The 20,665-nt window shown below is 50.1% G+C and overlaps 7 protein-coding genes across 7 annotated transcripts; 5 read left to right on the forward strand and 2 right to left on the reverse strand.

Moving 5' to 3' along the window:
• Positions 1–524: 524 nt before the first annotated feature.
• PV10_01083 (uncharacterized protein) lies at positions 525–4,211 on the forward strand. The gene is made up of 2 exons (XM_016365246.1): positions 525–2,354; positions 2,411–4,211. Exons 1-2 carry the CDS (start codon positions 809–811, stop codon positions 3,853–3,855), a joined length of 2,991 nt encoding a protein of 996 aa, XP_016228895.1. The 5' UTR covers positions 525–808; the 3' UTR covers positions 3,856–4,211.
• A 1,287-nt stretch (positions 4,212–5,498) lies between these two features.
• PV10_01084 (uncharacterized protein) lies at positions 5,499–6,729 on the forward strand. The gene is made up of 2 exons (XM_016365247.1): positions 5,499–6,060; positions 6,119–6,729. Exons 1-2 carry the CDS (start codon positions 5,711–5,713, stop codon positions 6,498–6,500), a joined length of 732 nt encoding a protein of 243 aa, XP_016228896.1. The 5' UTR covers positions 5,499–5,710; the 3' UTR covers positions 6,501–6,729.
• Positions 6,730–9,505: 2,776 nt separating this feature from the next.
• On the forward strand, positions 9,506–10,747 carry PV10_01085 (uncharacterized protein). Its single transcript, XM_016365248.1, has one exon. It carries the CDS (start codon positions 9,628–9,630, stop codon positions 10,585–10,587), a length of 960 nt encoding a protein of 319 aa, XP_016228897.1. The 5' UTR covers positions 9,506–9,627; the 3' UTR covers positions 10,588–10,747.
• On the reverse strand, positions 10,595–12,598 carry PV10_01086 (uncharacterized protein). The gene is made up of 2 exons (XM_016365249.1): positions 11,828–12,598; positions 10,595–11,771 (listed from the first exon to the last, which is right to left on the reverse strand). The coding sequence occupies exons 1-2, from the start codon at positions 11,911–11,913 to the stop codon at positions 10,865–10,867; spliced, it is 993 nt and encodes a 330-aa protein (XP_016228898.1). The 5' UTR covers positions 11,914–12,598; the 3' UTR covers positions 10,595–10,864.
• Positions 12,599–12,929: 331 nt separating this feature from the next.
• Positions 12,930–15,211, forward strand: PV10_01087 (uncharacterized protein; the record flags this gene model as incomplete). Its single annotated transcript, XM_016365250.1, has 5 exons — positions 12,930–13,118; positions 13,175–13,528; positions 13,603–14,006; positions 14,059–14,348; positions 14,406–15,211. The coding sequence occupies 5 exons, from the start codon at positions 12,930–12,932 to the stop codon at positions 15,209–15,211; spliced, it is 2,043 nt and encodes a 680-aa protein (XP_016228899.1).
• Positions 15,212–15,678: 467 nt separating this feature from the next.
• Positions 15,679–16,648, forward strand: PV10_01088 (uncharacterized protein; the record flags this gene model as incomplete). The annotated part of the gene is made up of 2 exons (XM_016365251.1): positions 15,679–15,933; positions 15,989–16,648. The coding sequence occupies 2 exons, from the start codon at positions 15,679–15,681 to the stop codon at positions 16,646–16,648; spliced, it is 915 nt and encodes a 304-aa protein (XP_016228900.1).
• Positions 16,521–20,624, reverse strand: PV10_01089 (uncharacterized protein). The gene is made up of 2 exons (XM_016365252.1): positions 16,754–20,624; positions 16,521–16,683 (listed from the first exon to the last, which is right to left on the reverse strand). Exon 1 carries the CDS (start codon positions 20,327–20,329, stop codon positions 17,048–17,050), a length of 3,282 nt encoding a protein of 1,093 aa, XP_016228901.1. The 5' UTR covers positions 20,330–20,624; the 3' UTR covers positions 16,521–16,683; positions 16,754–17,047.
• Positions 20,625–20,665: the final 41 nt, after the last annotated feature.

A 20,665-nucleotide genomic window follows, 5' to 3' on the forward strand; every position in this document is an offset into this window, starting at 1 on the left:
CTACCCGTGACTTTGCCTATAGTGCAGCCCAAGGGACAAGCTTGACGTCTCCCATGATTATTCACATGCATAGGTAGGTACCTAGGTACCTAAGGTAGTATGTACGAAGTACACCCTCCTGGCACTTATCCTCCCCCATTAATCTGGGCACCTTGGCGCACATATTATTAGTGAGACGAAATGTCCCACCCTGCAAATCTTTTTACTCTAGAGACCAACGCGGTGGTATTATTCGTATACAGAATGGTAGATCGATAGAGCGCTAGAGTGGAGGAATGGCCGAGGCTCTTTCAACTTCTCACGAGGCACTGACCAGGCATTTATTCTCCATGCAGGGTTTCCTCTACATCCCCGCAAACTCTGAGATTTGGATACCTTTTTCTTTACCAACCACGATGATCAAAAGTGTTCCTGGTGGGGGCCCAGATGAGCCAACTGCTTGGATCTTGTACTTGTAACCTTGTCTCGACTATCAATACTGCCAACATCCTTTTTCCCATCATCTCCTCTCCTTGACCTCGTCACCGACCCCCCCCAAATCCCCATCCTCCTCGTCCTCGATCAGTCGTAACCCATACACACGAGCATTCCTACCGCGCCAGGTCCATCTGCCACAGCCTGACGCCTTTTGCCAAACCAGGCCGCTCTCGAGCTTGAGATCGTCTTCACGTGCACTTCCTCACAATCAGTCGCCATTCATACAACTTTTGTAACCTACGATTCTCCCCTCCCCTTTCTCCCCTCACCGCCTCTTCGCGCCGATCCTGGTGTACCATGGGTTGGGCGAGCCCTCTTGAGCTCGTGTAGCATGTCCAACGTCGACTCCACATCCGCAACTTTTCTTCCCCCACCCCGTCAAATCCGTTTTGTGTCTACCGATGGGCAACCATATACCAAGAGACGTCGCATCAACTCGGCTTGTCTGACCTGTCGGAAGAGAAAAACCCGTTGTTCAGGTGAACGCCCAGAATGCAAGACCTGCACGGATAACAGCCATGTTTGCTCCGGCTACGCAGAACGGTCCTCGCGAAGAGACAATGAGAAAGGCGAGGATGATTTGGAAGAGGAGGAGAGTCCTGGACCTCCCACGCCTCCGCGGCAACCCAGCCACGAGTTCAATTCCACCAACCCCATGCAACTCGCAGTCGAGAACCCAGTTCCCGCAACGTCGTCTCCCACGGCGCGTCGAGGCGATGGCGATGAGAGACAAGGCATTAAGAGCCCGGCCAAAAGTCCTGGCAGCAACTACAGTACCGGTTCAGCACGAAACTTTCGTGTGCCTTATTTTCGCTATTTTGGACCTACCGCCATTGTTCCGGGCTTCAAACAAATGGTGGTCCAGCTCAAGGATCATCGGAGAAGCTTAGCCTCTCCCACCGACGACTCTCCTGCTTCTGGTCTACCTTATGAAAACAACTCGGCCTTGGATCGTGATCGTGGCCCGGTGGAGATATCCTTCTACGATGCGACTGACCCCGGGCCTAATTCACCACTGGTGACACATCTTTGTGAGACCTTCTTCACCCATCTCGGATGCAACTATCCCTTTCTGCAAAGAGAGCGCTTTCTCAAAGATCTCGAGGAGAAATGCGTTGACGCCATTCTGGTCGATGCCGTCTGCGCCGTGGCTGCACGATTTTCGTCTGATCCGACGCTGTGCAAATCCAACGACAGCTCGACGCCCCTCGATCGGGATCAGAATGTTAAGAGGGCCTTCCGGGGCGCCCCCTTTGCCCACCGAGCCATGTCGGCAGTCATTGACACTTTCTCCTGCCCCACCATCGCAGTTGCTCAGGCATGTACGCTACTGGCTTATGACGAGTTTGGAACCGATCACGACAGCGGACTGTGGATGTATTTGGGCACTGCCATCCGTATGGCTCAGGACCTCGGCATTCAGAAGCTTGAAGGAATGCAGGTCGAAGGTCGGATTGGGCCGACTCCAAAAACGGCAAAGAATGGGGCAGAAGGCAAGGCAGAAGAATCCAGAAGGGCTGAACAACAACGAAAGTTGTCCTTGATCACTACGGACGACGACGGCGTCACCCTTGAAGACCGCAAAGCCAGCGAGCGTGAAAGAATCGACACCTTCTGGACCATTTTCTTTCTCGATCGTGCTGTGTCATCTGGCGTCGGTCGACCAGTAACGCTGCGAGATAAGGACATTGAAATCTCGTTTCCCTACCGACCCGATAACACCGCCATCAGTGGATACCCCGATCCATTTCCTGAAATGATCAAGATTGTGCACATGTATGGACGTGTGGCCGATGTGATCAACAACATTAAAGAAGTCACTCAAGTCACTCCTGGAGTCCTGAAGAGGCTGGCGAGTATGGAGAAGGATCTTACAGGTAAGTATGCGTAGTTTGTCTGGTCCACTACTTTGCGATTGGGCTAATCCGTGCAGGAATATACCAGCGACTATCACCAAAGCTGCATTTCAACGCCACCAACTATCAACATTATGTCAAGGCAGGACACGGAACCAACTTTATTCTCCTTCACTTCTGGTTCCATACGTTAATCATGCTGGTCCACCAACCGACGCTGCTTCATTCTTTCGAAGGTCGAATCCAACAACTTTTTCCGGATAGTCGAGAATTGTCCATGTCGTCGGCAAAAACGATTGCCGACATCCTGGCATTTGCCGAATTAATCGATGTTAACAGCTTCATCGGCAATCCTTTTACGAGTCAACCCATGTACGTGGCAGCGTGCGCCTTCCTCGCCGAAGCAGCGCTTCACACATCTCAACCGTCGTCGCGGGCGACGTCTCCACCGGGCAATGGGAATGATGCGCACGTCAAGCAAAAGCAGCTTTCAGAGAATGCCAGATCGGAGCAACGGGCAGCTTCAGCACGTCATACATTGCTCGCCACAGCGGCCAATCAGAATTACCAACGATGCTACAAGGCACTCAAGACGTTGGACTCGTACTGGGCTGGGTGCAGATATATCCTGACGGCCTTGGACCAAAAAGCGAAAGGCCTGATGGATCCTATCCTGTTTACCGCGGAAGACTTGGACGGGGAAATGCCTTCAACCGAACCATCATTCACAACACCGGGATGGCGGCGCGGGACATCGCTGGCGGCGTCGATGGGGGCGTATGGACCCAGCCCCAATCGGTTCCCTGCGTTTAAGTCGTTCGAAGAGGGAGTATCGTTCTCCCCAAAGATGGACCTCAGTCAGGCTATAGGCTGGTCACTGACCGGGACAGCCAATTCACCGGCCCCAAATCTCAGCGTGTTGTATCCCAACTCGGGGGTAGACGGTGTGGAAAAAGCAACGAATGAATTTGCAAGTAACCACAGACGACAGTTCCGAGTGGATTCAACCAGATTGCCATCACAGGATTCAGTTCCTACTCAGGGCCACATTGCTGCGCCGATGGATGCGCTGGCTTATCAGCAAGCCATGCCCCAACGCAGACGAATGTCATCGTTGCCGTATGACCCCGTGTCCACTGCTGAAGCCGATTTATTACTAGGGCTGCATTCGCCATATGGGACGTCGTCATCACATCCATCGGTGGTGATGCCACCAGGGAATTCCCAGGTTCAAGCGGGAACAGGGTTTGATTACTCGACGCCACAATCGGTGCCACAACCGGGACACGTGCAGCAACAGCAGCAAAACTTATTTCAGTTTAATGATCACGACTTTGACAGCATGTTTGTCGAGACCCAAGACATCAACATGGGGGATCAGAATCTGAACCTCAACTTCTCCGGGGGAGATATGATCCCGTGGTTGGAGTACTTGCCTCAAGATGTGCTGAATTATTTTGGAGAACCCCAGCATGGCGAGGGCGACCGGGGTTTATCAGGCGGAGTGCATCCTGCAGGCTGACTATGCGTGCCATGCGTGCCATGTTTCTCGGTTGTCTGAATCTGACCTGTGATGTTCAATTCGGATGCTCGCCATGGCTGCTGGGTTCGTTAAAGGATCAGTCACCTGCCGCGAAAGGATGATAACACGTCAGAAGATAGGGTCGGATGGTCCAGTGTAAGATGGAGATGAACGTGAAAGCATATCCCATCTGTCTAGATTACCCTCCGTGATCGGAGGTGTTAGAGTATGCATAATGGCAGATGATGTTTGATTTGGCGAGGCGATAAGGTTGATAAGGAGCAGTGAGATGGATCTGGAGTACGTACTTGTACATAGATATAATTTTAGTCTTGAAGCGGGAAAAGGTGGTCTGGTGGTGAATATACATTCACTAAAAAATTTGAAATTCGCTAGTGCTTATATGTTGGGTTGGATTGCCACGTCACGGTTTCCGGTTTAGGGCAGTTTAAAGGGGGGGATGGAGAATGGAAGGGAATGGGATGTGGAATCGTGAATTGTGAGGAGTTGTACGCATAGAGAAGGGTGCCGTAGAGGAGTCTCGTAGACACGGACACAAGAGTGACCAAACCGTTGAGGGGATGTGGCACTGTGTGTTTGTTAAGGAGCGCGTAGCATACACGCCCGAGGCGGCCGTACTCATAGGTCAGGTTTCTACCTATGCGTCCTGGCAGATGATCATCCAGTATTGAAGCACCGACTGACCTACAGTATAAGCGGCTATAGAAGTATAGGAGATGATGCACTCAGGCATACCTCGAGGCTTTGAGTAATGATTGGCAACTAGACTGCTAACCCAGAAGATACAAATGTTTCCAGATTGTTTCATCTGATGCTGGATTATCCGGGGTTCCGGGGCCAGGTCAAATGTTTCAAGTAACCGCCCAGACAACTGGGCAGGGGTGGCTAAGCCTAACAAAATGCCCGAGGGCCTATTGTCAGTACCTATAGACTAAAGAACTTCAGTGTATGTATGGGGACCCAAGGAATGCCCTGGCCTTAGAAGTCCAACCCGGCGTGCCGACCCTCAAGCGACATCCAAGCGAACAGCTTTCAAACGCCGGTAGTGTCAAATCTCAAACCGTCAACCCCACAGGTACTCGTACCATAGTTCGCTCTAACATGGTGAGGCTCTGGAGTCTTGGGCTCCTTTGGACTGGTCTTCTACGGAGTAGACGGGTTTCCCTGGTTAGAGCCAAGGGTAGAGGGCCGCTTCAAAGATCATCGACTGGACTTTCCGTTCTCGCGGGAGAAGCAAGATACGATCTGTGACAATTGATGTTTGGACCTGGGCACTCCGGGGTGCCAATATGCTTACTATGATCGGATCAGTCACGCTCACGGCCCATGTCATGACCAAGAGTGCCATGGCTACTGTCTACCCGTACCTACGTATGGATGGTTCGTGCCCCTTGGATTTGTGACAGCTGAGTGCCTTGGTAGCCCCTGCGAAGTCGGCAAGCACATCCCTCGTTACTATTCTTACGCGTACCTTCTGTGTCTATCTAAATTGGTGCATACGCGTTTGCTAAGGTTCCCGTACCTGCCAGCTGTGCCCACGGGTGCCACCTTCTTCAACTAGACTACATAATCTGGACAACCCTGTTTCTCGTTTTCCTCGTGTTTCTCCTTCTCCCCTGTCTCAGCTCTCAACTTTTCTTCACAATCCATTCCAGAGACATATAAAGTCTACCTTTGTGGTCGTTGTACAGGTCATTCCTGTCCCATTCTGTCTCTTATCCCCAATCCTCATCTTCCCTTTTCTCTTCTCCTGTAACCACCCAAGGTTTCATTTTCATTCAACCCTTGCTAGAATCCGAGATCTGTGATCCGAATTCTTTTCAACACCTTCAAAATGTATTCCACCGTCTCGGGCTCCATCCTTCTCTCTGTGCTGGCCACATCCGCCCTTGCAGCTGTCCACTCGGTGCAGGTCGGCCCTGGATTGAGCTACACTCCAGACACCGTGACTGCCGATGAGGGCGATTGGGTCGAATTCACTTTTGGAGCCGGACACGATGTCGTTCAATCGTCGTTCGACGGCCCCTGTGTGCCTCTAGCTTCTGGCCTCGGTGTCTATTCCGGTTTCCCCAGTGGTGGTGAGGTCTGGCGATTCCAGGTCAACGACACCAATCCCATCTGGTTGTACTGCTCCGTGCCTGGCCATTGCCAAGGTGGCATGTCCATGGTTGTCAACCCCCCATCGTAAGTCTTACCTGGCTCTCCAACGGACCCAGAACACAGATATTAACGTCAATCACAGGGCCAACGCCAGCCGCACTTTGGATGCTTATCAATCGGCCTCTGCGGATGCCAATTCCGAGGCGCCCGACACTCCTCAGGGTGGTGTCTTTGGTGCTGCGTCGGATGATGACTCGACTTCCTCGGATTCCTCCAGCTCGGCCACCGCCTCTGCCTCCGCCTCTGCCTCTGCCTCCGCCTCCGCCGCCAGCTCGGCCGCCAGCTCGGCCGCCAGCTCGGCCGCCAGCTCGGCCACCACCTCCGCTTCGTCAACAGCTTCTGAAACTGCTACCGGCACGTCTGCTGGATCAAGCGAGACTGGAAATGTCGCCCCTGCAAACTTGGCTGCATCGGGTATGATGTTTGCTGGCATGGTCGCCGCTGGCGTTGCTGCTGTCTTGTAAATTACCTACGCTATATCCGAGAGGAAGCTAGTGGGAATGGGATCATATTATGGCACGCATATATAACAGATCGGTCTGGGGAGAAAGGATTGGATGCTTCTCTGGGTAGGATATATACCTACCTATTCAATTGGATGGAATGCAGAAAAGTTAAATGTTGAATTCTATGAATGTGATGTAATGTGATGTGATGCGATGATCGATTTGTAGCCTAGGTAGTAGTCCCTGCATATACAGTATAGTACCTTGATGGGGCGATGACAATCTACAGTTGCAGTAGGCATTTCCAGAGCTTATCTTGCCTGCTATGGTGGATCAATATTTAAAGGATGTACATATGCAATGTAGCATGAGTATGTTGACACATCAGGGATAACTACCACGACCACCTATCTACATATACATATCATTCTTGAGTACTTGTAGGCGTAGTCAGAGCCTCTTAGACACTCTGTTCCTGCTGTGATTGACTTCCCTCCGTCTCCCATAGAGTCATAACCTCCGAGTCAGCATCGGACTTCATTCCCTTTGCTTTCCCCCCCTCCTCTCTCCGTTCCCTCCTTCATCCCCTCCCCACCCCAAGTTCTTCTTCCCCCAAACACAGCTACATGTCCTCAACTCACTACAGTGGTTTTAGTTAGTCCGTCCCGGTTGAACTGGTCCGTCATCTGTACGTATGTAATCATCCCCAGATTCTGAGTCTCTCCACCTCCAACCCCAAATCACCCATCCACCTCGTATTCGGTGTTCATTTGCTACTCCATGACCTCCTCACTTTCTTGTTATCCCTCGGCACAAATGTGTCAACCTCACGAAACTGTTTTTTCTGTTAGATAGCGAGACATGTTTCGACCGGACTTAAGAGTCTCTTTATCAATGAAATCCAACACATGTACCTCTTAAGACCGAACCCTTTTGGCAAGTGATTTCAGCTCCTTTCTCACCTTGAACCCCCCCATACATATATACCTATCCCTCCCTTGACTGTCCTTTTATACTCCTCCCCACCATATCTCCCCCCATCTTCCTCCACCCCCTTCCACCACCCTCCATCACCCAAACATGCCTCTCATAGCCTCGCCCGAAGTCGCATACACCGACGACGACATCCCCAACTATCCACAATGCACACCGCAACCCGTCAGAATCATCCACGTCGGCTTCGGCGCGTCCGGCATGCTCTTCGCCCACAAAGCCGACAAGCAACTCAAGAACTTTGAACTCGTCTGCTACGAGAAAAACTCCGTCATTGGCGGTACATGGTACGAGAACCGGTATCCCGGATGCGCGTGTGACATTCCAGCTCACACGTACACTTTCCCCTTCGAACCCAATCCCAATTGGAGTGGATATTATAGTTATTCAGACGAGATCCAGGAGTATTTCCTGTCCTTTGCAAAGAAATACGGCGTGGAGAAATATGTTCAAATCGATACTGAAGTGCTGGGGGCGACTTGGGATGAAAGTCAAGGGAAGTGGAAGGTGGAGCTGAAGCGAAAGGATGGGTCGACTTTTGTTGATACTTGCGATGTGTTGGTCAATGGTGCTGGGGTGGTGAATAAATGGAAATGGCCTACCATTGAGGGGTTACATGATTTTCAAGGTGTGCTTGCGCATTCGGCAGCGTGGGATACTTCGCTCGATTGGTCGAATAAGACGATTGCCGTCATTGGCACTGGGTCGAGTTCCATTCAAATGGTGCCAAAGTTTGCCGAAACGGCAAAACACCTAACGGTGTTTATGAGAAACCAGACTTACATTGGCCCTCAATTTGGGGCTCAGGTCTCTAACAAGGAAGCTGATCCAGAAGCCATGGAACCCCACGCTGCTGGAAAGCATCATTATACAGAGAAAGAGAAGCAGAAGTTTCGCGATGATCCGGACTATCATTTAAAGTATCGAAAGGCTGTTGAGCGGTCGGTGGTGGGAGGGTTTCGAATGTTTTTCCGCGGCCACCCATACAATATCGGAGCAAAGAAGATGATGCAAGACCAAATGTCCGAACGACTGGGCGACCGCGAGGATCTGAAAGAACGGTTCATTCCCGATTGGAGTCCTGGATGTCGGCGATTGACTCCCGGAGAAGGATATCTCGAAGCTTTGCGAAAAGAGAATGTGCGTTGTGTGTTTAGCGAAATCACCAAAATCACGCCTCAAGGTCTGGTTACCGCCGACGGTGAGACCCATAATGTCGACATCCTGGTTTGCGCCACCGGATTCAAGGTCCAGTATCTCCCTCACTTCAAACTCACCGGAGCAGGTGGGCAGGTCATGCAAGACCAAACCGAGCCTAATATCTATGCCTCGATCGCCGCACCCGGGTTTCCTAATTACTTTGTCGTAAATGGTCCACGAGGTAATTGGGGTCAAGGCTGTGCCCTCCCGTCGCATGAAGTCCAAATTGAATATATCGTGCAATGTTGCCGAAAGATGCAAGAAGATGGGATTCGGTCCATGGTTCCAAGGCAAGATGTCACTACTCAACTCAACCTCTACATGGACGCATGGCATAAAAAGACATCTGTTTGGGCGGAAGACTGCCGTTCATGGTACAAGGATAATAAACCCGGTGGTCGGGTGTATATCTGGCCAGGAAGTCTTTTGCATCATCTTAAGTTCATGAAGAGGCCAAGGTATGAACATTATCAAATCGAATATCGAGATCCAGGCAATATCTTCGCTTTCCTGGGCAATGGTCTGACAATTACGGAGGAGAAATATGAGGGGAGTTCGGAATTGCCGATTCCGTATATTCGGAATAATGAGGATGAAGTGTGGGATGTTGAGTAGATGGAATAGAGACTCTTGAGTTGTTGTTTCAAATATGATCTTACGTGTGTAGTGTATATTGTTGTTCGCCGTTAATACTCCACCGAATGATTCTCCCTCCAATATATGCCAAGTAATAGAGCCAAACATTGACTCTTTCCAATGCCATTTCCTCCCCACATTTGACCGTCACTCCGCACGGTCGACTCAACTTATCTCATTGACACGAGGTGGAAGAAAGATCAAGTTCACAGAGAACGACACCTCTGGCGACACAGCTTTTACATTTCACCCCAGACCCTCCGACAAATTGTCCTACCAATACACTCCTCGTCTACCTCTCCTCATCCCCCCTATCATGTCACACGCCAGGATAGAAGAAGTCGAGGATTCCGATCCTGAAATCGATGACCCCTCCAACTTCCTCCCCGACAACGACGACTCCATCATCCAATCGACATTACAACCCACCTCCTCCTCGCAGAGCAAACCATCCACCACCTCATCGACATCTAGAGCAGGAGGAGGACCCAACCCTACATTATTCCAACCGCCACCCCAACCCAGCGCATCCCAACAAGCGTCGCAACAAGCCGCACGCGAAGCCGTCAAGACCTACCAAACCATCTACCCCGTCTACTTCGACAGCACACGAACACGAGCCCAAGGCCGACGAGTAAGTCGAAAACTCGCTGTCGCCAACCCACTCGCATATAACCTCCTCGCCGCCGCCAAAGATGCATTCGGAGAGCGCAACCTCCCTATGGCATTCGAACCAGACAAAACCCATCCGAAAGACTGGGCGAATCCAGGTCGCGTGCGGATTCAACTCTTTGACAAAACAACCCACCAACCACTCCATCCGCGCATCAAGAATAAATCCCACTTGTATACCCTGATGGCGAAATCTCTTCAGGAGAATCCTACCCTACCGGATGATCCTCTTCAGTTGAAGATTCAGGGTCTGCCGGTTCCGGATAATTTCACTTCGACGGAAGTGCCGCGTCCTCGGGGTTGGAAGATGAATTCGATTCTTCCCGTTCATTCACCGGCGGTGAGTGGTGGTGGGGTCAAGGATGATTTCTTCAAGGAGGCTATGGAGGAACTTCGTCAGGCGCAAAGTGCGGGTCAGTTGCCGCCTGGGGCGGGTGGGGCGGGAGCTGGTGGTATGCCTGATATGAGTGCTTTGCAGAGTATGATGGGTGCGATGGGAGGTATGGGAGGTATGGGAGGCATGGGTGGAATGGGTGGAATGCCAGGTTTGGGAGGTGGTGGTTCGTCGGCTGGTGGAAAGAAGAAAAAGGATAGGAAAGGCTGATGATGGAGGACATGATATGATTATCTATCAGAGATTGATTGGTCATTCTCTCGTGAATGATGGCACTTGAAACCTAGCTGGCCTTGATCTCTCATCACAATCAAAGACTTGTTTTTGTGAATGTTCATCCAAAGTCTAATGCAAACGCAGTCTGTAACCATGTAATAGGAGAGTCCTGAAACAAATCTCTCTGTCCAGCGCTCCTATTTGCCCCAAAATGCTTAAATTGGAACTTCCCGCGGTCCTCCAGAAAAGCACCTGCCACCCTCACCTGATATCATGCGTTGGACGAAAACGTAACAGTCATCTCGCGGACCGATGTCTCAAAAATAGCTCGTATCGCCTTTGCTTTTTCGATCCCCTCCATTACCTCCTGGAGAGGGTAACCATTGTTAGGGAATGTTCCACATTGTTCAATCTCGTCCTCAGAATCATGAAAATGCCATCGGTGGCAGAAACTGGGGTCAATCTTGATGGTGGAGCCAATTGCGTGCACCCAGTAGGTTCGTCGTACAAGCCTGTCAAATACCTCAGGTTGCTCCGTCATCCAGTCTGCCTGAAGATTCTCGGCAGCCAAGTATCCTGCCCAGTCGCCGCCTCGCGGACCCCATGAGGCTAGCATGTCGATGATCATGTTGCAAGCCAGCGAATCCTTTAGGTTGAACGGATGTGCGACAAAGCCTGCTATGACGTCTAGCAGTTGTGGTTCACTTGGCTCGAGATCCAAGAAGATATACATGGTGGTCATGATATGGTTTTGGAAAGCCCTGCACTCAAGCTTCATAACCAGAGCCCACAATTCGGGAAGGTGCCCCTCATATTGCTCGTCCAGGTAGAAGTCATGCATCCACCCGTTCATTTCATAGTCAGTTGGAGTTGGACCTAGCTCCTTGTCCACTTCATAGTAGGTTGAACCTCTTTGGCATTTCCTGACACAGATCCGTTCCCGATACAGGAGCCAGACAAGGAACACCTGGAAACTGCCACAATATGTGTTGAGATCTATGGTGAAGTCGCGGGCTTGAGCATCAGTGGTTCTGAGTCGTGCATGGAAAAACTTGGAATGTTTGGTAAGGAGGTGTCGCGGGACATGGAAGGTAATCAGCTGGTTCGGCTCGTCGTATATGGTCCGTTCACGCGGTCTGCTCTTGACACTGATCAAGACTTTTGTTGGATCCGGATTGCTGTGATGGGTTAGCAGGTGTTTTCCAGCCTCTGGGACTCCTTTTCCTGTACTTACCGAGAGCTTCGCATCGCAGCCAAGACGGCATCGACCCCGACTCTGACCTCGGGTATGGAGTAACTATGGTCATCGACATAATCCATTTTGCAAGTTGATCTGAGAACGCGGGAAAGTTGAGCGGTGTGATAGAGAACAAGAATGATGAACTTGTTCGAAGTCAATCTGAGACCGTGGGAAAGCTGAGCGGTGTGATAGAGGACAAGGATGATGAAATTGTTCACCAGCAAGCTTTCAATATCTTGATAGGCACTTGAGGGCTTGGGTTGAGGTCGAGATCGTGGACCAAGGAGGAACAGGAAAGATGAAAGATATATTTGTAGATAATTCTTTGCAGACGGAGTGACTCATATTTATATCCAGATTATCATACCATGTGCGTGGTGAGTCGATGGGGTATTGTGTCAGACTGAATTCGCCTTCGTGTCGTCACAATCTGTGCATGGTAGGTCGATAGAGTGTTGTGCCAGCTTTGGATCATACTGGTCGTAACAGCCAGACTATCACTGGTGCATATGAAGACCAGAAGGGCATGTGATTGGGATCATGTGTTTGAATCCCTATAAATTGTGGGCTGGAGAGTAGAGACTGTGAATGTCCAATGTTCGACCTCGTTGTCATGTCTCTCCTCGCCGTGAAGGACGTCGTTGAGGTCGTTCATTATTGATGACGTGGCATATTCCATGGCAGGAAAGAATGACCGACGACATTAATTCACACCTTCCACGTGAAGACACGACACATGACCACGTGTATCAAAGTGGTGAGGCAAGAAGGAAGGAGTGACACACAAGTGTAGTATGTGTGTCGTAACTGCCACTTTTATAGAATGTCGGAAATCGGAATAAGATTGCTCCGAAGATGGTCGTCTGACTAATTTCCTCAACGTCCATCAAGAGATGCTCTGCATTCATTCTCTTTCTAATCACCGACCTCAGCTTCTGTGGCCATCATTTTATCACTCTTCTCGTGTTTTACTGCCCTTGGTTCCCTTGATTGTCAAGCATACCACACCAGATCCATCTCTGTGTCTGTCATGGCAAGCAGACACTCCGCAAGCATCTTTGCTTAGCCCAGACTTCTGCTACACCCTGACCTAGCCATGGCTAGAGTCCATGACCCTGTTGTCGAAATGGACAATTCCCATGACAAACAGACCATTGAACGCCGATCAAAACGGGAGAAATACTCACGGGCATGCATAGCCTGTCGCTCCACCAAGACAAAGTGTCTCCCTGCTCCAAATTCACTATCATGTCAGGCTTGCATCAAACGGTCAAGGGATTGTGTTGTGAGTTGGCCTAACCACTGCTTTCCAGTCAGGCATCCTCATAGCTATTGCCATAGATGCCAGGCCCTATCAAGCCGCGCCTAAAAGCTTCCGAAAAGTTTTCAGAACTCGAGCAGAAGATTGCTACCTTGACGAATGCTCTTGCGGCCAAAGGTCAACAAGATCACATTCAACATGATCATTTGACAGCTTCACCGTCACCTTCGTCCCATTTGAGACAGCCAAACCGTGCTTCAATACCTCCTGCACCCATCGTGTCCAGTCTACCTCATCTTCCTCATCCTGCCAATGCAACCTCATCAGGCAATACTTCAACCTCGCCGAGTGTCAAATATCTCGACGCGATCGACCAGGGCATTGTCGACTTACCTACAGCTGCAGTACTGTTCAACCACTGGAATACCTCAATGGTAAGCCTCTTATGCAATACCGCAAGAGTCTTTTCCTCAATGTGTGTACATGAGTTGACTGGGACCATACATAGCGTCCAATCTTTCCTACTGTCCGTCTCAAAGAAGGGAACGACCTCCAACAGACCAGGACCAAGAGGCCGTTGCTGACTCTAGCCATTCTTGCAATTGCTAGTGCATCGATTCTACCGTCCTTTGAACCCCGACTCGTTTTGGAATTGCATGAGCAACTTGTTCGCCATGTATTTATTCTTGGAACTCAATCACTTGACCTTGTCCAAGCAATGCTTCTTTATTCACAATACTATATCCGAACCCCCGGCACCCACTCATCCATCCGAACTCAGTACATAGCTGCTGCCGTTGCAATGAGCTACGATCTTGGTCTCCATGAGCTTAACCAACAAGACTCTCAAGACCCTGACCTATCCAACGGAAAGGCTCGGACTTGGCTGGCATGTTGGCATGCAGCATCTACGTGAGAATTCCTGCGCCCGCTCACATACCAAATCTTCTGACCTCTAATTTAGTAGCTCCTCGATAGTGTACCAACCTTGTCTGATATTTGGGCAACTTGGGGTAGATCAGAGTATCTCTGTCCTTTCCGAGCGATCATCAACGGACAGCGACGATGAATGGTTCATTTATCTCATTCAACTCCAACAGCTAATCGAAGATGTCATGAATGTCTTCCCTTCGACAATCCCTTCCAATGGATCTACCTCTACTTATGATGCTACAAACGTCCGCTTCAAGTTTGACTTGTTCCAAAAACGTCTGTCCACGTTGAATTCCAAACTTGTCTTTTCGGGAGATTCACGTAAGACCGCACCTATCAGCTTTCAGCCTTTGGAACCTCCAGACTGACCACGAACAGGACTTCAAAAATTTGCCATGCTTTTTGGAGATTTTATGCTGCATATGACTGTTGTCCGGGGTTCTTGGAATACATTTACCTATCGAACTAAATCAGCCACTCTGAAGCATGGCACCTCGGATGGATTATGCTCATCAGCTACGCCCTGGCATCTTGACACAATCCTGTCTGGGTTAGCTTCGGCTCGCGCTGCCTTGGACCTATACCTGAACCTCGAAGATTCCATCTGCCGCTCTCTTCCAAACATGTTTTTGATCTGGACCATGTTTGCCGCCTTTCTCTTGATCAAAACTGGACACCTGACTCAGTCAATGGCGCAAACCCATACAGACCATGCAGCACGTCCACCGCCTTCCATCGTCGACTTGCTTGAGGCCATGGCTGACAAAATAGACATCGTTGCAGCAAATGGGTACCTGCCGCAAGCCAAGTCATTTTCCGGGGCTTTCAGAAACATGAGAAAGTATGCCATTCAGAAACGTGCAATCTGCCTCCATTCCAAAGGTGATTGCGACGCAGCTCCAGGTGAAAATATCGTCGAGTTAATTGGCCGAAGCTCCGACCATGCTGCAATATTAACTGGGGCGGATGATGATACAAGCACTCGTGCACTTGCAACTCCTAGCTCGAGCAGGAATACCATGAGCGGGGGTCATGATTCGGCAACAAATTTGGGGTCAGTCTATGACCCATCGACCTATGCCCAAACGGATTGGAGTGACTTTTTCCTCGATGAAGAAGCCATGCGCCAAATGGACAGTTTCATGATGGATGATGACCCAGGGTGGATGCGCTCCTTTTTCTAATGGCGCGCGGAGATCCCGACGGCATCGATATTGATTGTTCTCCGCTTGATTGATCAGCACTCGCATAGTTGACCGAGTTGTCCATGACGAAAAAGGCCGGCTGGTTACGTGGGTTCGGAGGCTTGAATTCCGAAGCAGGACTGAACAAAGCCTGGCCTGCTTTTCTTTCAAGTCTTTGAATTTACCCTCAAAAATCAACTACACCGGAATGCCAAGAGACTTCGGAACCTCAAATTCCGGTTTCTGTCAGCCATGAATCTTGTTGTGTTCAGGATTGGTAATTGACACAACTGGCACAGAGTGATATTTGCGCAGGAAGAGGGTATATAGGTTCGCACCGTACCCATTGGCTTTAACGAAACCAATCATCCTCGCAACCAACAAGATCCACATCGATCCCCCATCGGCCAATACTTTCCTACAAAGTTTCCATCGATCTACTTGCAATCCCTTTTCGAAAAGCCACAATGTCAAGAGCAATTCTCGTGACTGGAGCCACCGGAAAGCAAGGTAGCTCAGTGCTACAAGCATTGATCTCCGCAAAGGCTGATTTTCAGTACTTGGCTTTGACACGCAACCCCGCCTCAGCCAGTGCACAGAGACTGGCACAAAAATCCCCCAATATCAAGCTGGTTGGTGGCGATCTCGATCATCCAGACGAGATCTTCCGTGCAGCGAAAGAGACAACCTCCGTGCCGATATGGGGAGTCTTTAGTGTCCAGGTGAGTACACCCCACAATATCAGCATCTGAAGAAACCCTCTAACAATTGCAACAGCTCGCCAGCACAAAAGCGGGTGACGACACCGAAGAACGTCAAGGAAAAGCACTCATCGACGCTTCCCTACGCAACTCCATCAAGCATTTTGTATACAGCTCCGTAGACAGAGGTGGAGAACGTTTGTCCGGCGAGAACCCCACCAATGTCGGCCACTTCATCACCAAACACCACGTTGAGCAACACTTGTTCAACAAAACACGAAACAGCGATATGACCTATACTGTTCTACGACCCGTTGCTTTCCTAGAGAACTTCGTCCCCGGCATGTTCGGCAAGGTATTTGCGACACTACTACGCAACATGTTGAAAGGGAAGCCGCTGCAATTGATAGCAACCAGTGACATCGGTCACTTTGCAGCACAGTCGTTTCTTCACCCTGAAGAATGGCGGAACCGGTGTATCTCACTGGCCGGTGACGAGTTGACTTTTGATCAATTCAAAAAGATCTATGAGCGTAAAACGGGCCAGACTCTGCCTACGACGTTTGGCTTCCTTGCCTGGTTTATCCTTTGGATGAACAAGGATCTCCATGATATGTATAAGTGGTTCGAAACAGATGGCTATGGCGTGGATATCCCAGCTCTGAAGAAACAGTATCCAGGCTTGAAGAACTTTGAGACATGGTTAGCTACAGAGTCTCAATTCACGACAAAATGAGGATACCCAATGGTAACATGAGGGAGGTCCCGATACTTAAATAGATACCTATTAGTCTTGTGTACAAATATGTTTGTGTTATGTGCATGTTTTGGATATAGATACCTTAGTCACATAATTGCTTGATCATTTAAATCGCAATTTACTTTCAGCCGCCTTTCAACCGAAAGCAAGACACAGAAACAAGCCAACATGACTGACGGACAACAAGTGTTAGCATGGTTGCGTTGGTCCAGATTGCGAGTGCGGACGCGGAATTTCTCGGTCCGTTGTGATTCCGAAGCAGGAACCCCATTAGTTTCGTTGGTGGGGATTCGGTGATAGATAGACATCACTAAATCCAGACATCAACGATAATCGCCAGCCACCTGTTCATCATCGATTAGTCGCTTTCCTCATTCATTCATTCCATTGAACATCTTCCATAATCTCGGTAAATCCTGAATACTGTCCAAAGACCGAATCCCATCTCTCCCAGTCAAAGCCTAAATCAAGGATCGACGCATCCGACTGTGGAGCTGGAGCGTTGGATTCTAGCCGAGAGTTGACTACAGGCTTGATGGGTTCATCCAGGGACGTGGAACGATTGACGGCGCCATGGTTCGTGGGAATGGTAGAGTTAATTTCAGTCTGGACACCTTCTCGCTTCGACAGTCCGCTGGCTTGGGGAACTGGCTGCGAATGTCCACTCTGGACTGGCTGATTGGACTGCCAAAGCGTGTCTGGCGCAACAGGTATTCGCGACGGACGTGGCACATGTTCATTGAGCACTATCAGGTGTGCGCCAGCAGCTTCGTGGTTTGATGCGTGTCCCGAACATGCTTCCATCTTCCCACTCAGCGGGAATGGCATTCTTTGTTGATGAGCAAGTCTAGCAAGCCCTCGCTTGGGATCCAGTGTCTGGTCGTTCTCAATCTGATGGAGGAAATGGTTTCTTTGAGCTCTTGAGCTGACATATTGTCCTGAATCAGGCTCGTGAAGGGGTTCGTCCTCGGTGGGATTCATCGATGGATGGAGATTCGGCAAATTAGTGGCCTGGGTGGATGCGCTCGCCGAGGCCGGCTCAAAGTGAACATGACCATGTGCCGAGTCGCGGAAAGAGTCTTCTCGAATACTTTGAGCGATCTTCTCGGTCTCCGTCAACGGCTTCGCAACACCGATCTCGATCTGATCGGCCTCGGTCCAGAGGACTCTCGGCTCAAGGCCTGCCTTTTGCCACGCAGCAGATCGTAGACCTCGAAGCATGTCCCAGGCTTCAACGCCTCCTTCTCGAAGCGGCCTTTGGACAGTGACTCCATTGGGCCCGCCAACGATTCCACGCTCTGGGTTAGACCATGAGAATACCTGGTCTATCAATTCGCGTGACCTGGCTGCCTCGATAGAGTGCGGCCGCTCATAGACATCGACAAGCACAATCATGGCCGGTTGTACAGGGCCATGAGTCAAGAGCCAACTCCAGCGGAATTGTTCCAAATCTGGATCCTCTGCAAGCGATACCAATTTTCTCAAAAAGCTCTGAGATACCCGTAGTGCACACTGCCTGGCAACATTCCATACTTTGCTTTTTATGTTTTTCAAAAAGGGAACATATGCAGCGCAGTTCAGTTTCTCCGAACCCATCGACAAGGTAATTCTTGCCCACTTGTAAAATGCTGCCAATCTTTGGCGATGATAAGCCTCAAAAGGAGTTGGTGCATTGGGGTTTTCGACCAGACTTGTGTAAAATGCAAGCTCACCATCGTCAACGGCCACACCCATGCACGCGTCTGTATCACGCTTTCGCCCCGGTTGGCGATGGCTATCATGCGGAACAAAGCCTGATTCTGGAAGGCCTTTGGCGGGGATTTGATGGATGATCTTTTCTACCTGCGCTCGAACCGCGCCAATGATCGTCTTGATCTCCTGCATATCTTCATTGGTCAGTGGTCTTGTAACCATGTGCATTGAAGCTACTGTTCTCGTAGCGCATGAGATGATCGACCGTCCTTTTGCAACCAGAGAGAAGATTTTGTAGATCTCGTTACGATGCAGGGGAGCCGGGCTTGAAGCATCAGAAGACTGTGATCTGCGAGAGGAATCTTCGGTGGAAGATTTCTCGTTGTCTTCGCAGCTGATTCGAGTGTCGCAAAAGGCGTCCGAAATCAGCGAAGGGTATCCACTCGCAACAACATGGGAAATGTCGAGTTGGATGATCTGCCACCAAAGCCGCCTACGCAAGCCCTCTTCTGCTGGAGACATGTTGAACAAACTCGGCTCTCGATGCAGACCCATGGATAGCGCTAGACGCACTAGTAATTGCATATAGAGACTGCTCTGGACGGGATCCTCTTCTGCCACAGGTATCGAGCAGATGATGAGATAGGCTGCCAAGGTCTGAAGATTTGTGTTTCGTGAGAAACAAGATAGATGCAGAGCCAGGATCACCTTATCGTGAAAAATGGCACTCAACTTTGCTCTTGATGTATTTGGGAACCATTTCTTCAAGCCTGATTCGGAGATACTAAGCACGCCGGTGTACCAAATGGCGAATATCAAGGCTGCTGGGCCAAGATCGGGATAATTTGAATATGCATCTGGGTCTGGATGAACACGGTCCCAGAAATGCTCATGAATGGACTTGATATCTGTTGGAACGAGCACAGGCAGCAACGGATGGACATTTGAAAGCCAGCAGCGGAGTAGGACATTACTTTGGACACGCGTCGGGCCATGATCTAACAAGTGTCCTTTGGCCGTACTGGGTAACGACTGGAGGGGGATATCCTGCAGGAGAGTCGACTTGGCGAATGGTAAATGGCGACATTCGGGACAATTACTGTCGAGGTTATGAACTGAGTACGACGGGACACCCGCTAGATTGTGGAAACCGTTGGGCTCAAACAAATCGTCCTTATTGGCAAAGGGATGAATTGCAGCCAAGGTCTCCGACACTGTGGCCGGGCAACTCTGATTCTTGACGCCCCCCGCAACCAAGTAAGAATTGTTCTGGCGGTGCATCATTTGGTTCAATTCATTGACCTCTCCCGAAATATGAGTCCAGAAAGGATCCTCTTGGATGGGACTACCGTCGTTGTGAATCATCAGAGATGAGAGCGGCTTGCTTAAGCCAGTCACATCTGGTTGGAACATACCCAGGCCCAACTTTGATAGCTGATGATAATCATCCGAGTCAGCCTCGGAAGTGGAAGGCAAGGATGACGCGGGAGTTAGACGACCATCGAAGTGCCCGGGTTCGTGATTAGCATCACGCTTCAGAGTCTCGACCAAGGCAGTCAGACGTTTGAGCTGGGCTTCGATAGCATGGATATGCGCTGGAGATGACGACTGCTCATGCTGAGAGTTTTCGGGAGAAGGAGGTAGAGCAGTGGCACCAGAAACCGTTTTTCTCTTCTTCGGCTCTTCTCCATGTGATTGACGTTGCTTTGAAGCATCTGTCTTTTGTGCGTCGCCTTCGGCAGATGCATATACGCACTGCTCACCAGCCTTCTCGCACCCCCCGCAAATTGGGTGGACTTTGTCGCATTTGACCTTGCGCCGGCGACATGTCGCACAGCTATAGCTAGCGCGATTTCTTGTGATTTGTCGTTTCTCCAATTTGGCCTTGTGGGAATCTGGAATATGTGGATGAGTGGCACCTGAGAGACTTGGGGTCGCCACTGGGGTACTATTGAAGTGGTACATGTTGAGATCCTGTCACTTCTCTGGCATTTATTGGCCAGAGAGCGTTGTTTCTCGAGTTAGTCGATTTGGTAACTGCACATAAACAGATCTCAAGCTATCCGGCGTGTGTCTGATTCCTTGACAAGACCTCAAGCGTAAACCACGACCATGGCCATGTCATCGAGTCGTTGCTGACAAATGAACCACAGCAAAGCTGTTGGGATGGAAATGCAGATTGGTGCCCTGAAGGAGAATCAGTTTGTGCAAAGGATCAAGGTGAGTGCGCTCTATGTGATCGATTCTTGCAGTGATCAGGTAGTTGATGATTAGATTATGGACAGAGAACAACTGATGTTG

Source organism: Exophiala mesophila (genome assembly GCF_000836275.1).
Source record: "Exophiala mesophila strain CBS 40295 unplaced genomic scaffold supercont1.1, whole genome shotgun sequence".
In the NCBI taxonomy this organism is placed as follows: Eukaryota; Fungi; Ascomycota; class Eurotiomycetes; order Chaetothyriales; family Herpotrichiellaceae; genus Exophiala; species Exophiala mesophila.

Excerpts from the sequence above, each read along its gene's own strand:
- PV10_01084 (XM_016365247.1), top strand. The coding sequence starts at position 5,711 with ATGTATTCCACCGTCTCGGGCTCCATCCTTCTCTCTGTGCTGGCCACA. Across the intron at positions 6,061-6,118 it reads ATGGTTGTCAACCCCCCATC|GGCCAACGCCAGCCGCACTT; the intron begins GTAAGTCTTACC and ends CGTCAATCACAG.
- PV10_01086 (XM_016365249.1), bottom strand. The coding sequence starts at position 11,913 with ATGGATTATGTCGATGACCATAGTTACTCCATACCCGAGGTCAGAGTC. Across the intron at positions 11,772-11,827 it reads GCTGCGATGCGAAGCTCTCG|CAATCCGGATCCAACAAAAG; the intron begins GTAAGTACAGGA and ends AACCCATCACAG.
- PV10_01085 (XM_016365248.1), top strand. The coding sequence starts at position 9,628 with ATGTCACACGCCAGGATAGAAGAAGTCGAGGATTCCGATCCTGAAATC.
- PV10_01089 (XM_016365252.1), bottom strand. The coding sequence starts at position 20,329 with ATGTACCACTTCAATAGTACCCCAGTGGCGACCCCAAGTCTCTCAGGT.
- PV10_01083 (XM_016365246.1), top strand. The coding sequence starts at position 809 with ATGTCCAACGTCGACTCCACATCCGCAACTTTTCTTCCCCCACCCCGT. Across the intron at positions 2,355-2,410 it reads TATGGAGAAGGATCTTACAG|GAATATACCAGCGACTATCA; the intron begins GTAAGTATGCGT and ends TAATCCGTGCAG.